The sequence below is a fragment of the Mytilus edulis genome, chromosome 3, assembly GCF_963676685.1.
Source record: "Mytilus edulis chromosome 3, xbMytEdul2.2, whole genome shotgun sequence".
Classification (NCBI taxonomy): Eukaryota; Metazoa; Mollusca; class Bivalvia; order Mytilida; family Mytilidae; genus Mytilus; species Mytilus edulis.
In genome coordinates, this window is record NC_092346.1 from 28,204,004 (window position 1) to 28,226,289 (window position 22,286).

The window sequence follows — 22,286 nt, forward strand, 5'->3', positions numbered from 1 at the left end:
ACCAAGAACTTCAAAATGTCTATATGTTTCTTATCGGCTGAACATGCAGTCTGTTACGAGTCTGGTTAATGTGTCAGGGTAAGGTGATGTTTCTTATTTCAGTTTGTTACCGCGTCGCAAGACTTTCTATGTACAATAGAGATTAATATGTTAAGTTGATATCAATAAAAAAATGTTTGAGTGGTTTGTGGTATATTACAAGCCATTAGCCATAGAATGAAATTCAAAACAGTGTGGCTGTGGCCATTGATTGACACATTAAATTCATCCATTGACTGGGACAATTTACGTGAACGTTTGTCTGTAACGACCACTGTTCACGACGTACCTACGATAGACATTTAAACTGTGGGGTCACCAAAGGTTTCTTAACGCCTTTAATTATAAAATAATTCGAAAAATTAATCAGGAATAACCTTTATGTTTTGATTTATATAATTGATATAAATCAAAACATCGTGTTATTTCTGATTAATTTTTCGAATTACTTTATTAAGGTGTTGAGAACATTTGGTGACCCCATAGTTTAAGTGTCATTAAAAAGTACATAGTGAGCAGTGGTCGTTACATACAAACGTTCACCTAAATTGTCCCAGTCAATGGATGAATTTAATGTGTCAATCAATGGCCACAGCCACACTGTTTTGAATTTCATTCTATGTTCCTTTAGTATATTCATACATAATTTTCATTTTGCTTTGTGCTATTTTTATGCTTTGTTTTGTTTTGTTTACTTTTTTGTTTTGTTGTTATTCTTTGTGTTGTTTGTTTGTTTTTGTATTTGTTTGTTTGTTGTTTTGTTTTGTTTATCATACTATAATTCTTTCCGTTACCATTGCACAGTTTATAATGAATAATTTATATACGGTTTTTCCACTGATATACGTTTATATACAAGCACGTCACAAAAATTTGAATGTTGATGTAACTGAAATAATCAATGAACACTTTTTTCGTCTATTAAAAAGTCTACTTTCTCCTCTTCGTTTTCCTTTTAGGTGACTTTTTCTTGGCTTTTGGTTTCTTCTTAGCTTTTGGAGACTTTTTCTTTTTTGAAGCTTTAGCTTTCTTTTTCTCGGCTTTCTTTGATTTCTTTTTTTCTTTCTTTGCTTTTTTCTCTTCTTTCTTTTTGCTTTTCTTGGCTTTTTTCTCTTCTTTCTTTTCTTTCTTCTTATCTTTCTTGTCTTGTTTCTCTTTCTCTTTGTCTTTTTTCTTTTTCTTTTTACCGCCATCATCGTCTCCACCATCACTATCACCACCACCACCACCACCGCCGCCGCCGCCACCACCACCACCACCACCACCGCCACCTCTTGCGTCATCATCACTTTCCTCTGGTGAATTATCATTCTCGCTTTCATCTTTTGGTTTTTTCTTATTTTTGATCTTTTCTTGAAAAGTGCAAAAGGATATCATAAAAAATAAGCAACGGAACAGGTGGAGGATTAACATTAACTTTATTTACAGTAAGATGAAACATAATCATATATATCTCTGATCTCTTTTCGAGTAAAATACAGTTCCCATTTAGGTTTCGATTAAAGTCAATGCTTATTTTGAAAATGCCATAGTTATCCACCTCCAAACTCTTCGACGCCACTATCGTCACTTTCCTCTGTTTAATCGTCATCAGTTTCGGTTTCATCTTTTGGTTTTTTCTTACCTTTGATTTTCTCTTCAAAAGTGCAAAAGAATATCATATGAATAAGAAAGGGGAATGTTTATTTCAATACTTCTTAGCAGTAAGGTAAAATATAAATATGAAAATAAGAAGGCATAATTGCCCATGAGGCAACAGTACTATCCACCAAAGTAAAAATGAATTAGATGTATATATACTTTAAACCCATATATGCATGTAACACGAATGTAAACATATTTTAAACCCTTATATGCATGTAACACCGTACAATAGACAAATGACATAGGCATTATCTTTTTGTTCTGACAGTGCTATAATCTGGATAGTTCACAGTTTAAGTGTGCATTAACTACCTCAGACATACTACACAGTGCAAATGTTCTATAATTGTTTTACAACTACGACATAGGATTAATCAACAACTTTTGCAGACCTCATCGTTTTGAAAAATGAAATAATATAAATATGACTAGTAGGAGAACGGCCGCATCTAAACACTAAAAACCTTTTCATATATTTTTATACTATGAAAAAATAAATACTTAAAACTTTCAAATTGATTTGTTTTGTGTTCAACTGATTTTTTAGTTCTGTTATTTAGTTATTGGCGCCTGTAAACATGACAATTCCATCCTGTCCTATGTCAGCAATTCAGTGGTTGTCGCTTGTTGTTGTGTATCGTTTTTTTCTTCTTCATATAAATCATGTCGTTGTTGGCTTCATTTGAATTCTTTTACAACTTGATATGTCGGTCCTTTAACAGCTTGTTATGTGATGAGAATTTTGCTCATTGTTAAAGGTCGATACAGTGACCTATGGTAATAACATCAACGTCGTTTTGATTCTTTTGGATAGTATTAACGGTGTTCGCATTAAAAAACCTAACCACATCTCCCGATTTTTAGCTGTTAACCCTTCTAGAGGAAATATATACGGGTGAATATACATTTTCGTGTAACTTTCGCTGTCTAGTTTTAAGTCTTTTTTTTCATTATTAAAACTCAATGTTGTAATTTTGTCGTTGGTTAATAGTTAAATTTTTTGTTCGTTATACTTTGTAGTTAGCTACATTATTTGGTTTTTATATTTGTGTATCTAAATATATAAAATAATCATTTAACCTACTTTTCGCATGTTTCACATATTTCATCGGATCTCCAGTACTACACATTGCGCATGGACAATTGGGTATAATGTAGGCGATGCCTATACCTACAGGATCCTCCTGCTCACAAGCATTACCGATAGATGTCTGCATGAGTCTTAATAAAACCATCATTATCATCTGAAATATAAATAGTTAATGCATTGTAAAATATTATACGGGGCTTTACTGAGTTTTGTCACAAACTGTAATTTATAACAGTACAAAACAAGTCTGCTAATAAAGGGGCGCAATGCGTATTTTGTAGACGAAATGTGCTTCTGGTGCAAATATAAAATTGCAATCCTGGTATCTATGATGAGTTTATTTGCCACTTTAAGTTATCATTAATATATATGTTTACCCATGGTGGTCAATTCTTATTTGAAGCTACTATTTGACAATTTCTACTACATACGTATCTTAGATCTACTGCTCATTTTGATCCTACATGCCTGTGTAGAATTGACAATCGATGAATTTAAATAAGTTGCTCTCTATGTTCATATTAAAAATGCAGTTCTATAAACATCCTCATAAATTGTTCATCATGATTATAAATCTTAAATCATTAAAATATATATCGACATACAATATTTCCCTGATTAAACAATCAATTACACTCTTGTCCTATCATGATCTATTAGTTTGTAAAGCTTACTTATCAAATGCCAAAATGAACACAGAATGCCAATTGCTTAGAATTGCAAAATTAAATTTGAATTAAATTCTTTTTATAATTCAAAATTTCATGCATTGGTGTGCTTAAAAAATCTCGTTAAAATACATTTTTTTAGTCTAAGTTTGTTTATATACAGTATATACACTTTCGTGTAAAAGGTTCAGCAAGTATTGAAGACGAGAAATATCTGCTTCGATTATAGCCAAAGATATCAGGTTGATAATTCCAGTACATAAGACTCATCAAAGGTACCATCATCAAAGTAGTTAGATGGTCAAGTAAGTAATGAATGTAAAGAACATTGGAAACAAAAGTTCCAAAAATGTTTATTTTATCAGGCCAAGACCATCTATGTCGGCTGTGGATATATACCTTAGTGATATGAATGATTTTTTTAGATTTCATGAGAAATATATAAAGTGCTGACTTCATTAATGGTGGTTAAAACCTCCGGACGAAACACGCACTAGCAGTTGCAAAAATCATCAAGGATATCACTTTTATAAATAGGTACGCCAACTAGAGTTCCCCTAGGGTATTACTATAGCCAGGCAGTCAGCACTTCTGTGTTGACATAGATTCTCATTGATATGCCTTATGGTCATAATTATAAATTCACTGTCAACAAAATTTCTCAACTCTTGATAAGGTTATCAATTCCTGGGATAGAAGTTGCTTAGTATTTCGAAAAGTAAAAGTTTAAAAGAATTATAATTCATGCTGCCGCGCCAAAATAACTAGAAATGAAGGATAAATACCAATACTACTGCAGTTTATTTTTTAAAACTTTATTTCAAAAAAAAAAAAATATATATATATATATATAAAAGTAAAATCACAAAACTACTGAACTCCTAGGAAAATTCAAAACGGAAAGTCCCTAAACAAATGGCAAAATTAAAAGCTCAAACACATCAAATGAATAGATTACAACTGTCATATTCCTGACTAGGTACAGAGAGAACTTTGAATTTGGGGGCAATATTGTCTTTTAAAATATTCTATTGTTCAAAATGTCTTTTCATATAGAAATAAGAAGATGTGATACGTTTGAAAACAAGACGACTGTCCACCAATACACATCATCATAAACTTTCCAGTGCTAGTTCACTAGTAAACTAATTTTGATCTAAAACGGTTATTTAAACCGCAACTGCTCTCAACAGGATGTTCATCTTATAACAAAAAATAATTGTAAGTTATACCAGGAACATATATATTAGTTAGATATACTGTTCCCAGGTTTATATACTGATTTTTTTCCATTAAGTTTTTTTGTGAAATTGATCGCTGAACAATAAATAATCAATTCTTGTTATTAACTTATTTCCTGCGGTATATTGGGTAGTTAAAATAGTCGCGTGCAGTCAATTAAGATATTTTCAATCTATGTTCAGAAGTTTACCTGTTAAAAACCCTTTTATACTGAATTATCTGAAAAGCCACTGATCATAAGTGCATTGACGCCCTGTCAAATGACTATCCGGTACTGAATTTGCAACAAAAAGTGTCTGAAAAGTACCAAAAACTCAAAGCAGTATTTAACGCTTTTAATATCAGACTTTTCAGATAGTGCTCAGATTCAAAAGACCATTAAAGATTAAATTCGTTTCTTTGCGATTTAATTAAATATCGATATTGTAACGTGATCGAGGGGAGGTCAACACCGACACAGACGGACGGATATAGCCATCTATGGCACGACCATATATCCTGTGGTAAATTCCCAGTAACTAAATAATACGGTATTTATATATACAAGTTTATTAACAAATGTACATAACTTCAGACACATTGACAAAGTAAGCTACAAAGTTTAAGCATATAAACTTTAAATACAAGTCCTCCAGAATCTAACTGATTCAAGACTTCAGGGAATACACATCCTTACAGTATCACAGCTGATACACAATCTGCCAGTCTCGTGACCAACTGACCTTATCATAGAGTTTAATTACTTCATCTCTAGACAAACAAATAGGCATAGCTAATTTTATTATCCTACACACCAGGACATCGTTTCTGGTCTTAATCACATCTGACAGTTCAACTTTAACTGCAGATAATAAACTAGCAACTTGTCAAATTAGCCTTGCGTCATTAATTTTCTCTGTACACAAAATAAACAGTTATAAAGCCAAACTAACTAGAGGTCAATATTTACAAAACATTAAAATATTACATTGCCTCCTTCTTTGAAAAACATGTGTCTCACATGTAAACAAAAATAACTTTAACTTATTAAAGTATAGAAAACTACTTTTCAAAAATAAAACAAAAATACGCAATAAAAATATACGAAAAATCAAACTAGATCAAAAAATAATTTCAACATTTTAACAATAAAATAAATCAATTAACTCAATCATAATTATGAAAACAGGCAATGTTCATTTCAATTTTAAATGTTCATAACTTCAACAAAGTTCTAATCAGGTACGTATCTGTTGGGTGGACGTTTCACACGATGACCGCGACCGTATTTAATATTGTCCGTTGGAAAATTAGACATATCGCACTGTTCATTTTCACTCAATTCAATGTCAGACTCAATGTTATGTTCTTCAATTGCGGTAGCGCGAGACTCGGTGTCTCTTTGAATTACAGTTTTAATTAGCCAATTGTCAAAATCTCCATGATATGGTTAAGTCTGTTGTAATGAACAACTCTTGGTTTTGACGATTCTAACTTTTGAATCCGGTATACGAAGTCACTAATACTGTTTGTGTTAAAACTGGATAAATGTTCTGGAATATCTTCTCTTGACGAATCTCGAAAACAAGCTGACTCGTTAAGTACGGTTACTGCTTCACATGGCGTTTCAATAGTTTGTTCATACACCTTAACAGACTTATCTGTTGCGTTCAAATCTGGAATCGGAACGACATCTGATGATGAATTAACTACCGTTTTAGCCAACATGAGCTGATGCTTCTCCACAAATTTATCTGAAGCTACTAACATACTACAATCTTGAGCATAACCAATATCCATAACTTTCCCCGGAATAATCTGGTCGACACCCGGCGGAATAACTGTTGTCTCTGACACAGCAACCCGACAACATCGCACACCTTGTGTATTAAATACTGCACAAGATATCTGTTCTTTGTTAACAGTCATTGTATTGTTAGCCACATCAATGCAACACATATTTTGTTTCATGAAGTCATAACCGATTATGCTGTCTATATCTGCATCTATTTCAGCTACCCACACATCGTGTTTTAAAAGTGTCCTTCCGATTTGAACGTTCATTTGACCTATTCCTCGGACTTTTAGTGGTTGACCGTCGGCAAGTTTCATGTTTGTTTGTGTTGGACGCAACACTACTTTGTTTTTATCGGACAGAGAATTGTATACCTTATCGTTCAAAATTGTCACATTTGCACCTCTATCTACTAAACATTGAACGTTTGTACCTTGAAATTTACCAGGAATATACATTTCTCCACCGTCACTCGCAACGTTACCTGTTCTAACTCTGTCTTTTTGTTGATAATTCACGTTACGTTTGTCATCGTTAGGACAATTTCTTCTAATATGGCCTGTCTCTCCACAAGTCCAACATCCTCTTTTTCCCGGTTTGTTGTTATTATTGTTAAATCCGCGTCTCTGTTGACTCATATCGCTCTTCAGAAACTGAAGCTCACGTCGAAGTTCTTCTACCACATCAGTCAGTGTTTTTATTTGACCAGACACTTCTGAACCATCCGAAATAGCAAAATTTCGAACACTTGAAGGTTTGTCCCTCTGTTTATCCGCAATATAAAAAGCTTCAAGCTCAACAGCCAACTTAACTGCTTCATCGAGTGTCTTTGGGTGAGCTTGATGTATACGCAACCGTGTATCCGCGTCATCTAATGCATCAATGAAATGATCTCGGCTCAACATCTCTTGTAGTTCCAGCTGAGCATTGGGATATGCTTTACGGCTTAGTCTCTTTATATGTTGCGCCAATTCAGGCAATTCTTGATCTCTTCTTTTACGGATATTCTTAAGCTGCACACGGAAAAGCTCTGTTCTGTTTTCGGTTCCAAATCTACTTGTTAATGCAGCACAGATCGATTGATAATCTTTACGCTTCATCGGTTCAATATCGGCTAAAACACTTTGCGCATTCCCACTTAGACTTGTCGTAAGAAACATTGCTTTCTGATTATCCGTCCAACAATTTAATTCAGATATCATTTCAAACTGAATTTTGTAATCTTCCCAAGGAACAGAACCATCATATTTTGAGGGTGGGACAACTGGCTTTTCAATTTTCATACGTTTGGATGCATGCGATCCTTGATTACCAAAAGGTTGGAACACGGATGGAATCGGCGATCTTCTCGGAGTCGGAGCACTTGAAATTTCTTCCTGAAGAGTTTCATACTCTTTGGTTAAACGCTGAATTTCTCTTTGGGTTTCAATCATTCTAGGCGTTGATAACACAGTTGAACTTAATCCTATTCCCGTATCCATTGATACTTTAGGTCTTGCACCTCCGAAATAGATTTCTTTATCAGAAGAATCACGTTTATCCATTTTATAACAATTTAATTACAGTTACTTTATTTACACACAAGAAATATTTAATCCTCTCACACAAATTTATCGGACTATTACTATAAATCCCTGAATATTATTAATCCATGTTAATAATATCCCACCGCTGCCACCAAAAAAATGTAACGTGATCGAGGGGAGGTCAACACCGACACAGACGGACGGATATAGCCATATATGGCACGACAATATATCCTGTGGTAAATTCCCAGTAACTAAATAATACGGTATTTATATATACAAGTTTATTAACAAATGTACATAACTTCAGACACATTGACAAAGTAAGCTACAAAGTTTAAGCATATAAACTTTAAATACAAGTCCTCCAGAATCTAACTGATTCAAGACTTCAAGGAATACACATCTTTACAGTATCACAGCTGATACACAATCTGCCAGTCTCGTGACCAACTGACCTTATCATAGAGTTTAATTACTTCATCTCTAGACAAACAAATAGGCATAGCTAATTTTATTATCCTACACACCAGGACATCGTTTCTGGTCTTAATCACATCTGACAGTTCAACTTTAACTGCAGATAATAAACTAGCAACTTGTCAAATTAGCCTTGCGTCATTAATTTTCTCTGTACACAAAATAAACAGTTATAAAGCCAAACTAACTAGAGGTCAATATTTACAAAACATTAAAATATTACAATATGCTAACCAGTCGCACACAGCCCAGTAGACTGCATTTCTATGTTGACATGAATTATAATTGATATGGTCATAAATATAAACTATCCGTTTACAAAATTTGGAATCTTTCGATTTTCTACCACAATAGATTTCCATAACCGTATTTTGCAAAGCTTTCGGAATGTTAGGCCCTCAATAAAAGCATTTCAGCTTCTTACTGTATTTGTAAATTTGAGTGGTACTGATCGAGTCTGGCGTACATAATTTGAAACCGGGTATTTATTTATGACGAGTTTACCTACACTTTAAAATTACATAATTTTTGTAAGACTCCCTTTTCAAACGAAAAGAAAAATGAATGTAAAATCTGATTGAAAAGTAGATTTGAACGATTAGACCTTTCATGCAGCTATCGAAAATTATTGTGCACCATATATTTGATAGATTGAATAGTGATCTTCTTCCAGTGTCATTTGAAGACTAGAAATACGGGTAAAAGGTTCCAAATATAATTGCACATATACAATGGGACACAAATTTTCAAATAAAAATTGCCATCATTCAAAATTGGATTTATTTTTACACATACTAATTGTAACAAGACGATATTTCATAATACAGGGAAACATCATACAAGTATAATTTTGTTCATAGATATTGATACAATATAATTGTGCATAAAACTGAAGTAGATACACATCCATGTTCATTTTTCTCTATATCGAGGTTAGCTCCTAACTACTTGTATCCTACTGCCTGTCTATACTTTTAATTTTGGCAGTGCGAAAACCATGTCTTCTTTCACTGTCCATGACGTTTCTTATTTATCAAAGGTAACAGGATTATAATTGAATACGCCAGACGCGCATTTCGTCTACACAAGACCCATCAGTGACGCTCAGATCAAAATAGTTTAAAGCCAAACAAGAACAAGAATAAAGTTGAAGAGCATTGGGGACCAAAAATTCCAAAAATTTGTGCCAAACACGGCTAAGGTTATCTATTCCTGGGATAGGAAAATCGATCAAGGCATTTCATTTTCTTACAGTATTGGTTCTATAAATTAGTTTTGTAACAGGAAATTTATTAAAATAACCATATAATTGATATTCAGTGCTGACTACTGGGCTAAAATACTAAATCCCTGGGATGTGTTTCATTTGATTTTAGTCTCTGGTGCATGAATCTTAATTAATTATTTTTGGCTTTTAGCTAGATTTCAGTAACTGCGAGTACTCTAAAATCTAATTTTCTTGTTAATTTGACCTGTAGATGCAATTTGTAATGGTGTTTTTTTTTGTCAATTTATGTTTGCTAATTTAGAGTTATATCTTGTTTCTCTATTTTTAATATATCAAATTGAGAATGGAAATGGGTAGTCTATACCAGCTAAACCAGTGTTTGGTATGACTATAAACTTTCACTTCTGTTCTCGTACCAGGAACAACAAAATTATTTTTTATCATATATATATTTCCGTTCTCCATTTATACTGTATACCTTACAACAACAATATTTTCATTTACCTGTGTACATTATTCTATTTGGCGGCATTTTCTACAAGGTTACGGTTTTTTTCTGTAATGGTTTAACATCTAACTTTGATCTTATTGATTTTGTATTTACTTTGTGTCATAGATAAAAACAAAATCGTCATGCGTATGTTTCTTGTGTCTTTTGATTGAGTAATTCTAAAGTATGTCTTCCTATGTTGTGATGTTACACTTTTGTTTCAGATAAGGGTGAAGGTTGGTACCGTTAAAAACGTTAAAACCCACTATATGTGTTTGCACCTGTCCTTAGTCAAAGATCTGATGTTCAGTAGTTGTCATTTGTTGATGTGGTTTATAAGTGTTTCTGTTTTCTGGTTATTTTTTTTAATAAGTTTGATCATAGGTTTGAAAGTTTTTATACTAGTAATTTTGGGAAATTCTAAAGCTTCCTGTTCGGTTTGAGCCAGTCTTACTTTTGAAGACTGTACTTTGAACTATAAGGTTTTACTTTTACAAATTTTGATTTGATGGAGAGTTGTCATATTGGCACTCATACCACATCTTCTTATATCTGCATATAAATATATAAAACTTAAATATGTGTGCGGTTTTTTTTTTTAATTGTCATTTAAATGTATACAATGTCTTTTAATCTTGTTATAACATCATTATCTTTGATCAGCAACGTTGCACAAATCTTAAAACCTTTTTTAAATACATACATGTGACGTGGGTCTGATTCGACTCTTGTTCAATAAAACTCAAATTTAATCTTAAATGCAAAAAAACGCTTGAAGAATTGTGGAACTTTCACAGAAACAAACAGTTGAACATTCAACAACTGGTAGGCAAATGTGTGTGTAACATTCCTTCCTTATCTGAAGCCCAGGGCTTATTTAAACATTGGTCGCTGTGGCATTTTTGTGTCAAAACTTTCAAAAAGATTCAATATTAAACTACATGAATCTACTTCTATTCAATAAGTTTTATATAAAGTCATGAACAGAAAAATAGCACAAGCTGTTCGGAAACGCATTTATCATGGTTTTTTTTTTACATAATTTGTTGAATCATCTGTCATGTTCAATAGATACTGTCAATCGGGATTTCCGCTCATTTTTATTTCTTTTTCACGCTTCTTGGAGACTTTTTTGTACTTTTTAGAGACGTTTTCTTGCTTTTCGGAGATTTATCCTTTTTAGAAGACGCCATTTTGGGGGCAGCCTTTTTTTTGGAAAATTTTGACGACATTTTATTTCCCTTTTCTTTATCTTTCTTTATCTTCTTTTCTTTTTTTGCCTTGACTTTCTGTGCCTTTTTCTCATCTTTTTTCTTCTGTTTGTCTTCCTTTTTTTTGTCTCCATCATCGTCATCCTCTTCTTGCTTATCTTTCTTTTTCTTTTTTGTGTCTTTCTTTCTCTTGAAACTACCACCAACGCCTGCTCCACCATCATCATCTCCACTATCATCATTCTCTTGGTTATCTTTCTTTTCTTTCTCTTTCTTTGTCTTCTTTTTGTCTTTCTTTTTCTTGAAACTACCACCACCGCCTCCTTCGTCATCATCATCTCCACTATCATGATCCTCTTTAGCTTTATCGTCATCTTCTTTACCTTTAATTTTCTTTTTTACCTTCTCTTTAAAAATAAATAAAACTTCTGCATTATTAATGAATTATCTTTATCTAAAGGAATCCAGTCCAAAATTTGACTTAAACAAGGTTGAAATATGTACTTTATATTATTTTTACACCATTGTCTATGTCATTTTGGGATACTAACTATTCAAATGTCCAACCAAGGACTCATTTACCAAAGATTCGTATGCAGAGATTGTGAAAAACAACGAAAATGCAAGTGTTTAAAAAAAGATGATTGTATTTGGTAAAACATTTAGGAAATTTGGTCCTCGATGCTCTTCAATTTTGTTCTTTATTTTGCCTTTTTAGTTTTTTTGGATTCGAGCGTCTCTGATAAGTCTTTTTTTTTAGACGAAATTCGTCTCCGCCGTATATACAAAATTGTATCATCATGTAATGTGTTTTCGTACAAATAACAATTTTCACTGCTTACGGTTTTCACTGTTGAGTTTTTATTCAGGTGTTTACTCAAATTTAAAAAGCATGTCCTGGGGATTGATTTTAGGTATCTAGTATTTTTGTCAATGATTACTACATTTTTTTTTGTTTCTGATTACTTTGCGATTTTTTTTATGTAAAAAAAACGGCGTCATATGTTTTCGTATGAAAGAAAAATTGAATTAGTACACGGACAGGAAATGACTACAAATCCGGAAATTAATATTTTCTAAAGTCGTGGTTCTGGTGATCGCTTGAATCATAAAAAAAGGTATTAAATACTTTTCAGTACTAAAAATCACTAGTAAATCGTTTTAGGTTGGTGTTTCGTGTGCTGAAATTTTTAGATTTTGATTAATTTCAGATTGGCACCTGGTTTGTACAAAATACATTATTTTTTTCTAAAATAAAGTGCAGTTTTTCAAAATTTAGGATTAAATATAAAAAGTTAAGACTGTTTTCATCTTCATGTATCAAGGATGTATAGAAAAAAATTGTCAGTGAAATATTGAATAATTAGATTTTGAACAACCATTTTATAGAAGAACCCTGCTAATTTTAACTCGCTGGTTTGTAATCAAAACGGCAAAAAAAAAAAAACACATCACAGTCATATGTTTTAAAGATCCGGTGTCTGACTTGCAAAAAACATATCTGGACTTTATTTTAACCCTTTAGAATTTTTTTCCACAACTATTCTAGTGATGCATATTTTTGTCATTAATTAAAAATGGCTAAATAGGTCAGTTTTATTCAATTTGTTCTAACGTCTTAAAAAAGCGACGTTGAATATGTTTTAAATATGTCAAGTTGTAGTGGTGTTGTTTTTCTAAATATAGAAACCGAAAAACACGCCACAGTGTACGCGTATGCAGTCGAAACCGACGTAATGTGGTTGATACGAAAACATATGATATACGAAAACATATGACACGACGCTTTATTTTCTTCAGAATGGATTTGCAATTTTTTTAAGTCAGTAACTCGATAGTAGGGTTAAATTATTGCCAGGTAGGTACGTATCCAGTCATGACATATTACGGGTGAATTGTTTAGGAAAATTACTAACCATTTGTTCTCGATGCAGGTAAAAAATTGTTATGAAAATAACCAATCTCAAACCCTGTTTTAATCAAATATCGCTTTTTTCTGTTTTTCTGTATTAGTTGTGTGTTGTTTGTTGTCAAATTTCATTTATTTTTCTATACTCGGAATTTCTACTCATGAATATTCAAAGTCAATATCTCAGCAAACAGCATAATAATTGAACATGTTCAAATGAAAGGAGGATGCAAGATCAGAGTCCAAATTATACAACGTATTGACCTTGACCCTTTGTTCATATGGTTCAATTTTCACTAATTAAGTCCCTATGTGTCTCACTAAATGTAACATAACAAAAATCCGAACTGCAAGTTGAATTCAATTGGAGGTCCTTTATCGAATAGTCAAATTAAAATATCATACACATCAAACGAAATGAAAACAACGGTCATATACCTGACTTGTTACAGGCATTTCCTGATGTGGATTTAAACTGGTATTATAGCTAGCTAAACATCTCGCTTGAATGATAGTCGCATTGAATTCCATTCTATTGAAAACAATGTGTGAACAAAACAAACAGGTCAAAAATAGGGGTACAACAGTCAGCAGTGTGATATAATCTTAATCCCTATAAAACAAATATGTGATCAAAGAAAAAACAAAAAGACATGTGGACAAAACACATAAGCAAAAAATGAAATGACAAATTTAATAATTTACAAAGAACACCATGACCCGTAACTATGATGTTAAACAATGCCAATACCTAGAAACTATACTTCAAGACCATTATGCATTGTTCATGAAGTTGATACGGAATATTTACCAATAAGGTCTTGCTATCTTCCAATGAAATTTTGTTAGAAAAAGGACGAGACATTACTGCTCAGACACTGGTGACGTTTTATAAAATTTGGGAAGCAGCTGAAAGCTCTTGAATACCGAATGAGTTGAGAAACATATATATCCCATATGCAGGTTGGACTATTGTTATTAAGGTGGGAGAAATTAATAACTTCAAATCGTTTCGTCTGTTATACATTCTAGTACTGAAATGACCACTTATGTCAAATTCGAGGTATAAGTCTTAAATGAGGCGGAGAAAGCCGCGATGTTGTTTCTTTAATATCTAGTCGGTGAGGATATATTCATTGAATCCAATCAGAAAAAAATCGGATTGTTAATGGAAACAATCATCAATATATTCTAATGTGAAATGAAATGACCTGGCTTCTTTTATCTTTTTGTTTTTGATAAGTGTTTGGAGGAACTCCGATACATCTAAAAATAATGAGAGGTCGACAAAAAGAGGCGAACAGTTCATCCTCATAGGACTGTTCCTCATACCTGTTCAGACGAGTTATGATGATTTTTTTAGCATTTCTATCTGAGCGTCACTGATGAGTCTTATGTAGATGAAACGCGCGACTATGCGTTTTAAATTAAAATCATGCTACTTTTGACAATATTCTAAATTTTGATCTGAGCGTCACTGATGAGTCTTATGTAGACGAAACGCGCGTCTGGCGTATAAAATCATAATCCTGGTACCTTTGATACTATTGTAAATAAATCGTCACCCTCCCCATTTCGAAATTTAAACTTGATGATAAACAAATAACTACGGGTGAATTTGTTCTGCAAAGTTACGACTTATGGTATATGAGAAATACTACGGACATGAAGAATAACCTCGTCTTGGGGACTTAGTAACCTTTCCACGTCTTGTAATGTTTGGTGCAAGAAGAAAGCTTTGTTTGGGAGGCTTGATTACCTTTCCGCGTGTTGTAATGTTATTTACAAACCCATTTATTTAGCATTTTTTCGAATTAAAAATTTACTAATCAAACATGATTTGGGATTTTTATTTATGCTTGGTTTGAATGTGAATATTTTTAATTGCAGACCTTAAGCAGATTTGTATATGACGCTATTAACATGACGTCGCTTTTTTTTCTTTTTTTTTTTGTAATACTTTATCTCTCTTTTATATATTCAAACTAGTTGCTTCAGTTTACCCTTGAAAAATCGTTGTCTATAAACTAGGGATGTCAACTCTGTGAATATTTACTAATCGTTTACTCGTTGGATTTATCGAGCGATTTCTCAGGTAAATAACAGTTCTGATGATGTAAATATACGCTCTGGCGGTACAGAGGTTGGAGATGACTAAGCGTAGCTAAAAGTGTAAGCCTTGGAAAAACGCACTTGTTCATATATCCTATATGTACTTCTGTTTTGAGAAATTTTAAATAATAGTTAATCGCAAATATTTGAATCGTTTTTTAATTTTATCAATTTTGCTTGATATCTAATTTTCCGGGAGGCGTTCCCAATAAACATAGTTTTTTGTATAAACTTGATAAAGCAACAGCTAGCATTATTACAGGAAACCAATCAGTCGAGTATCATTTTGATAATCGATACTCGAGTACTCGTTGACATTCCTACTATAAACCGATGATATCAAGTTCAGTGCGGAAGGCTCGTATATTAGAACTAACCTTAATTAGGTAATTCCAGACAAAAATTTGAGCCAGAAATAAAAATTGCTAGAAAGGACAACAAAATTTTGACCAATACTTTACCCCGTCTAACTATATAACATACTTTTAACGTGCTTGACATATTTCATTGGGTCTCCTGTCTTGCACATTGCACATGGACACTCTGGTATAATGTAAGCAATGCCTATACCCACTGGATCCTCCTGCTCACAAGCATTTAGGATAGATGTCTGCATGAGTCTTAACAAAACCATCATTATAATCTGAAATATATAGTTAATGTATTGTAAAATAGTATACGGGTCCTTCCTGAGTTTTGTCACAATCTCAATAGAATCATCAAAACAATCTAAAATGATCGTAAATTGAACATCAGTACATTCATTACAAGACATTTTCAATGGAGGGTATAACTATATTGACAAACTTCAATAAAATGCTTTTTCATCTTATATCACACAAATTGGTTCCCACGAAAGTAATTGAATCGACAGTATACTTCAAGTGTTTTAATTTGTTGTGTACTACATGTCATAAGAAATACATATATATTCAAGCCCAACATGCTTTTTTTTTTGGTTCTTAAGATCAGTAAATGTAAACTTCATGCATTGGAGGTTTTTGTTTATCATAAATTCCCGAGGGTATAACCAGCCCAGTAGTCTACACTTCGGTGTTGACATGAATATCAATTATATGGACATTTTTATAAATTTCCAGTTTTCTCAAATATGAATTTTTAAAAAAAAAATAGATTTTAATAATCCCAGGCATTTATAACCTTAGTCGTATTTGGAAGAACTTTTTGGAAATTTTTGGGTCCTCAATGCTCTTCAACTTTCTAAATGTTTGGCTTTATACCTATTTTGAACTGAGCGTCACTGATTAGTTTTATGTAGACGTAAGGCGCATTTAATTAAAGGCCAAGTACTTTTGATATCTATTAACCTATGTTGTTATAGGTTCACAACTATGTAATAACATAAGATTACTAAAATAAGCAATGGCCTCAGACTATCACAAAAACCCTCCAAAGATTCAAGTCTTATATATTACAACAAGCTTTTTATAACCGGATTTTCGACCCCCTCCTTTTTTCATCCCATAGTTATAATACGAGATCATGGAAATTGCTCACATTAAAACATACACATAGTGTGGGGATGGTATTAAATTAATAAACCCTCAATTATTCAATATACAAGCAAAACAATTGTTTGAGTTTTTCAAATTAATTTTAATAAAAGATTATATAACATAAGAGATGAAATTAACCCGATATTATGATTAATCTTAAGAATTTTGAAACTTATGAAATGTATTCTTCATTGCTTCCTGTTCTTGCCTTTTTTACTTTCAAGATAGCTCAAATCTGTTCATCCGTCTCGACGTATTATTGTTGTCTTTACAGCCAAAGGGTTTGCAGTAACTACCAACCTATAATTCTACGTCAGTAATTTTGCCTTTACAACCGTATGGTTTTGCAGTTCTCAGTTCACGTATCCAGTAGTATTTTCTTTGACTACGGAAAGTACTTGATACATGGTTAGATTTATTCTAGGAACTCGTCTCTCCTAAAATCAGGATCTTAAGTTATTTAATCAATCACTGTGCTGTTACTGTATTGTTGAAGCTAGTAGCGTTAGTGTAAATCGCTACAAATATCCATATGGATCTATCCGTATCCAGTCGCCATCAGATTTGCATTTACAACCGTAGTGTTTGCAGTTCACAGTTCTCGAATTCAATAGTCTTCTCATTGAATACGGAAATTTCTTTCTAGGAATTCGTCTCCCCTTTAATCAAAATCAAAAGTTATTTCAATCAATCACTGTTACTGTACTGTTGAAGCTAGAAGTCTACGTGTAGATCACCACAAATATCTATATATATCTAGTAACCGTTACTTCGGAAACTCGTGTACTCTGGATTTGTATGTTATCTTTAGTCCCAGAGTTTGATGTAAAAAGCTGTTACGAACTGTCATTATCTGTATTGCAATCCAATTTCGAAATGACACTCCGATATCGTTACAAAACGAGATGAAAAATCTTTTTCAAAAATGTTACTCCAACATGGTTACAAGACTAAATTAAAATCCCAGTCGTTACAAAAAAAAAAAAAGTAAAAACACAAAAATACTGAACTCCGAGGAAAATTCAAAAAGGAAAATCAAAAATCAAAAGGCAAAATCAAAAGTCCAAACACATCAAACGAATGGATAACAACTGTCATATTCCTGACTTGGTACAGGCATTTTCTAATGTAGAAAATGGTGGATTGAACCTGGTTTTATAGCTAGCTAAACCTCTCACTTGTATGACAGTCGCATCAAATTCCATTACATTGTCAACGATGCATGAACAAAACAAACATACTCAAAGAGTAAAAATGTCAAAAATAGGGGTACAACAGTCAATATTGTGTTATCATCTTAATATCACTACATAAACAACAAATGTAACAAAGTAGCACAAAAAGGCATACATCAAATTTAACATTCTCATTTTGCTTTTCTTATACGGCTGAATTTATCTATGTAAAGTCTACCCATAAATGAAAGAAGGTTTTCATTACTGGTGTAAAATTGCGCGTTTGAAATTCGCACAGGTAGACATAAAAATAATTTTGTCGTATGACGGCATACATAAATGCAGACTCACGTAAAGTAGATATAACAAAAAACAGACTTACAGTAAAAATAATAAATAAAATAATGGTGTGGTTCAAAGTATGACGGGACACATAAGTACAGTTTCACGTCAAATACGGCTGAATTTATCTATGTAAAGTCTACCCATAAATGATAGAAGGTTTTCATTACTGGTGTAAAATTGTGCGTATGAAATTCGCACAGGTAGACATAAAAATAATTTTGTCGTATGACGGCATACATAAATGCAGACTCACGTAAAGTAGATATAACAAAAAACAGATTTAACAGTAAAAGTAATAATAATAAATAAAATAATGGTGTGGTTCAAAGTATGACGGGATACATAAGTACAATTTCACGTCAAATGTATATCATAAAAAACAGACTAAACAGAAAAAGTAGTCTTATTGAATAAAATAGTTTAGTCATTCATAGTATGTCAAGATCCTTAAGTAAAAGTAATATCAATAAATGAAATAATTTTGCCGTTCAAAGTATGTGGTTTTACGTAACCACAGAGTCACTTCAAATGAATATCTTAAAAAGACATATAAAAGAATACTATAATACGTAATTAAGATGATAACAAACGTCAGTACGCAAAATCTATACTTCAAGACCATCTTGTATTATTTGTGAAGTTGATACGGAATATTTATCAACAAGTTCTGGGTATCTTCCGATGAACTTTTTTAGAAAAAGGACGAGACGTTCTTTGACATACCCCTGGTTCATCAATTTTCTGCTCAGACACTGGTGACGTTTTACAAAGTCTGAATAGGAGCTACAAGCTCTTGAATACCTAATAAGTTGGGAAATGTATATTCCATATGCAGGTGAAGTTGGTATATTACTACTAAGGTGGGGGAAATTGATAATTTCAAAATTAAAATCGTCTCGTTTGTCATAGATTCTGGTACTGAGATGACTGTGTATGTCAAATTCGAGGTATAAGTCTAAAAATGAGGCAGAGGAAGCCGTGTCTGTGGTCTCTTTAATTTCTAGTTCTGGTGGGTATATTAATGGAATCCAATCAGAAAAGTTCGGATTGTTAATGGAAAGAACATCATCAATATATCTGAAAGTGAAATTAAATAACCTGGCTTCTTTGATCTTCTTGTTTTTGACAAGTGTCTGAAGGAACTCCGATTCATATGAAAATAAGAAGAGGTCGGCAAGGAGAGGCGCACAGTTCGTTCCCATAGGAATGCCGACAATTTGTTGAAAAAGTCTACCTCCAAATTCAACAAATATGTTGTCAATAAGAAACTCCAGCATACTGATCACTTGTTCCTCTGTGTAGTATGTTTTACCCTTTTGTTCCTTATTAACAAAATCTGCCTTATGGTATCCCAAAGTGATAAATTTATAGCGTATGCTACCATTTTTATGATGAAAAGCATTGTGAATTATTTCTTTTAGACGGGTTTTCAGTTTCACATGGGGAATGGTTGTATACAAGGTTGAAAAATCAAAAGTTTTAATACAAACACGTGATTCGTTCGTTTTTAACAGCATATATGACCAAAGCGACTTTTGTCCCACTGTGATTAAATATTTCATTTTCAGTTGCATCATATTCCGTTCTGTTTTTATATTACCAGTATTCCGTTCATTTCCACCGATTATCACGTTCAACTATGGATGACATAGGTAAGGCATCTTTATGAATTCCTTCCCGTTGCTGCTAATGCCACTACAAAAGAACGAAAGAATTGACAGTCTTCATCCTCCAAAATGGTATAAATTTGAATCCACCCTTTTTCTTAGAAATATGATCGTCTGTAATAGAACAAGAAAAAAGGGTCTACAAACTTTTAAAAAATACCAGCACTTTGATTTGATAGACCTGAAATGACGCGTGTTTCGTCTACATAAGACGCATTAGTGGTGATCGAATCAAAATAGCTGGTAGTTAAATCCATAACTGTGGATTCACTATATTTTTTCGGGTACCAATTTTATTTGATTTTGTGGGTAAAGGTGATAATTTTCTATAGGCTTGAATGCCAAATCTGGTAAAACTACGAAATCAAACCTATTCAAAATATGTTTTTTTCCTCAATCAACGAAAATTGGTTCCTTAGAAAATGAGTGAAATGACAGTGCGAAGTTGATGAGCACTGAATATCAACAAGTTCCAAAAGATTGTGTCGAATTTACCTATGGGTATACATGTATATGCCGCTGTGTCAAAAATATCGATGCTCATTCAACTGAGGTTAGTTGAAGACACCTTTGTTTGATCAAAATAGCTGCTGTACATATGTGGCATAACAATGAATCCAATTCAAGAATCATGAAAATTGTATGAAACTATTATGGGAAATTCAATCTCGAGCCTGTGTCTATAAACTCATCTGTGCAAGCAACGTTAGAAAGAGAAAATAAATAAAATTATGGTTTCATGATAGTTATCGAAGGTACCAGGATTATAATTTAGTACGCCAGACGCGCTTTTCGACTACACAAGACTCATCAGTGACGCTAATAATAAAAATATTTACAAAGCCAAACAAGTACAAAGTTGAAGAGCATTGAAATCTTTATTGAATTTAGGATGAAATTCTGTTACATGAAGGTTTTACTACTAGTATCAAATACACTTAAGGTGGCTCGGGACTATTCAAAGTTTCTATCAGAAGTGCCGTATTTTTTGATATTTTATTCTTTACAGAAAGTGAATCAAGATGGTCGAAAACAAATAGGGGGTCACGGACCATTTAAGCTCAAAATTTTACTTTTAAACAGATATGTAAAAGGGACCATTTTTCAATGAAATGATAGGGAAAATAGAGGTGTTGACATATCTTTATCGGAATATCAAAAAAACGTTCTATGACAATTGGTCCAAAACTATTATATAAAAAGCTGAAATATAGCTTCAAAGAATGAGCAAATAAAAAACATAGGTCACCGATAAGGAAAAAAAATATTTTACCTTAAAACCCAAATGTTTGCGGGAAAATGGTGAAAATGGGTGAAATGTCATTTTGACCCTTTTACAAATACGGATAATAACGAAAATATTCTATAAGTCACATAGCTACAATGATTAAACATTTCTTATCAATCAAAATATTTAAATTTTTTTTATCGAATTTACAACAAATACTTTTGTAATTCATGCGTGAAATTATGCGCAGTCGAATAGTCCCGAGCCACCTTAACAATTAACATTGTCAATTCATATCGATAAAAATTAGATCAAGGTAATATAAAGCATGCAAACCAAACATTAACACCCTAAAAGAGGGACAAAAGATATCAGAAGGACAGTCAAACTCATAAATCGAAAATAAACTGACAACTTAAAATCATATCATACCCAGTAAAGTTACCATACTGCTTAGAGAACCTTAGAAAGACCAAACCTTAAAAAAAAATACCAACAAACAAACAAAAATGAGGTCAAGGTCACATAAACCCTACTAAGGTAGGCATTTTTACCTTATATGCATTCAAAACAACAAATACACATAGACCTATTGGCACTTCTATTAAGAGTATCTGATAAACTTGTTGAGTAAGATGAAAGATGTGTCTACTTTTTCTTTTAAGTTTCCATGGAGCGATGCTGCGTCTTCTTTTTCTTTTCAATTTCCATGGAGCGATGCTTTGTCTACTTTTTCTTTAATTTTTTAATGAAGCGATATGTGTCTACTTTTCTATTCAATTTCCATGAAGCGATGTTGTGTCTACTTTTTTCTAAAGTTTCCATTGAGCGAAACTGTCTCAACTTTTTAAGTTTCGATGGAGCGATGTTGTGTCTTCTTTTTTCTCAAGTTTCCATGAAACGATGTTGTGTCTTCTTTTTTTCTCAAGTTTCCATTGAGC

General features: G+C 32.7%; 1 protein-coding gene across 1 annotated transcript in view; it reads right to left on the minus strand.

Annotated features, from left to right (window-relative positions):
• Positions 1-829: 829 nt before the first annotated feature.
• Positions 830-22,286, minus strand: part of LOC139515143 (uncharacterized) — a 32,564-nt gene continuing 11,107 nt past the window's right edge. Inside the window, exons 3-8 of the mRNA XM_071304705.1 lie at positions 15,897-16,056; positions 11,284-11,799; positions 8,438-8,560; positions 6,175-7,973; positions 2,768-2,927; positions 830-1,391 (exon numbers count right to left, since the gene is read on the minus strand). Coding sequence (XP_071160806.1) covers positions 970-1,391; positions 2,768-2,927; positions 6,175-7,973; positions 8,438-8,560; positions 11,284-11,799; positions 15,897-16,056 — 3,180 coding nt within the window. The 3' untranslated portion in view covers positions 830-969. The remainder of the gene's footprint in view (positions 1,392-2,767; positions 2,928-6,174; positions 7,974-8,437; positions 8,561-11,283; positions 11,800-15,896; positions 16,057-22,286) is intronic.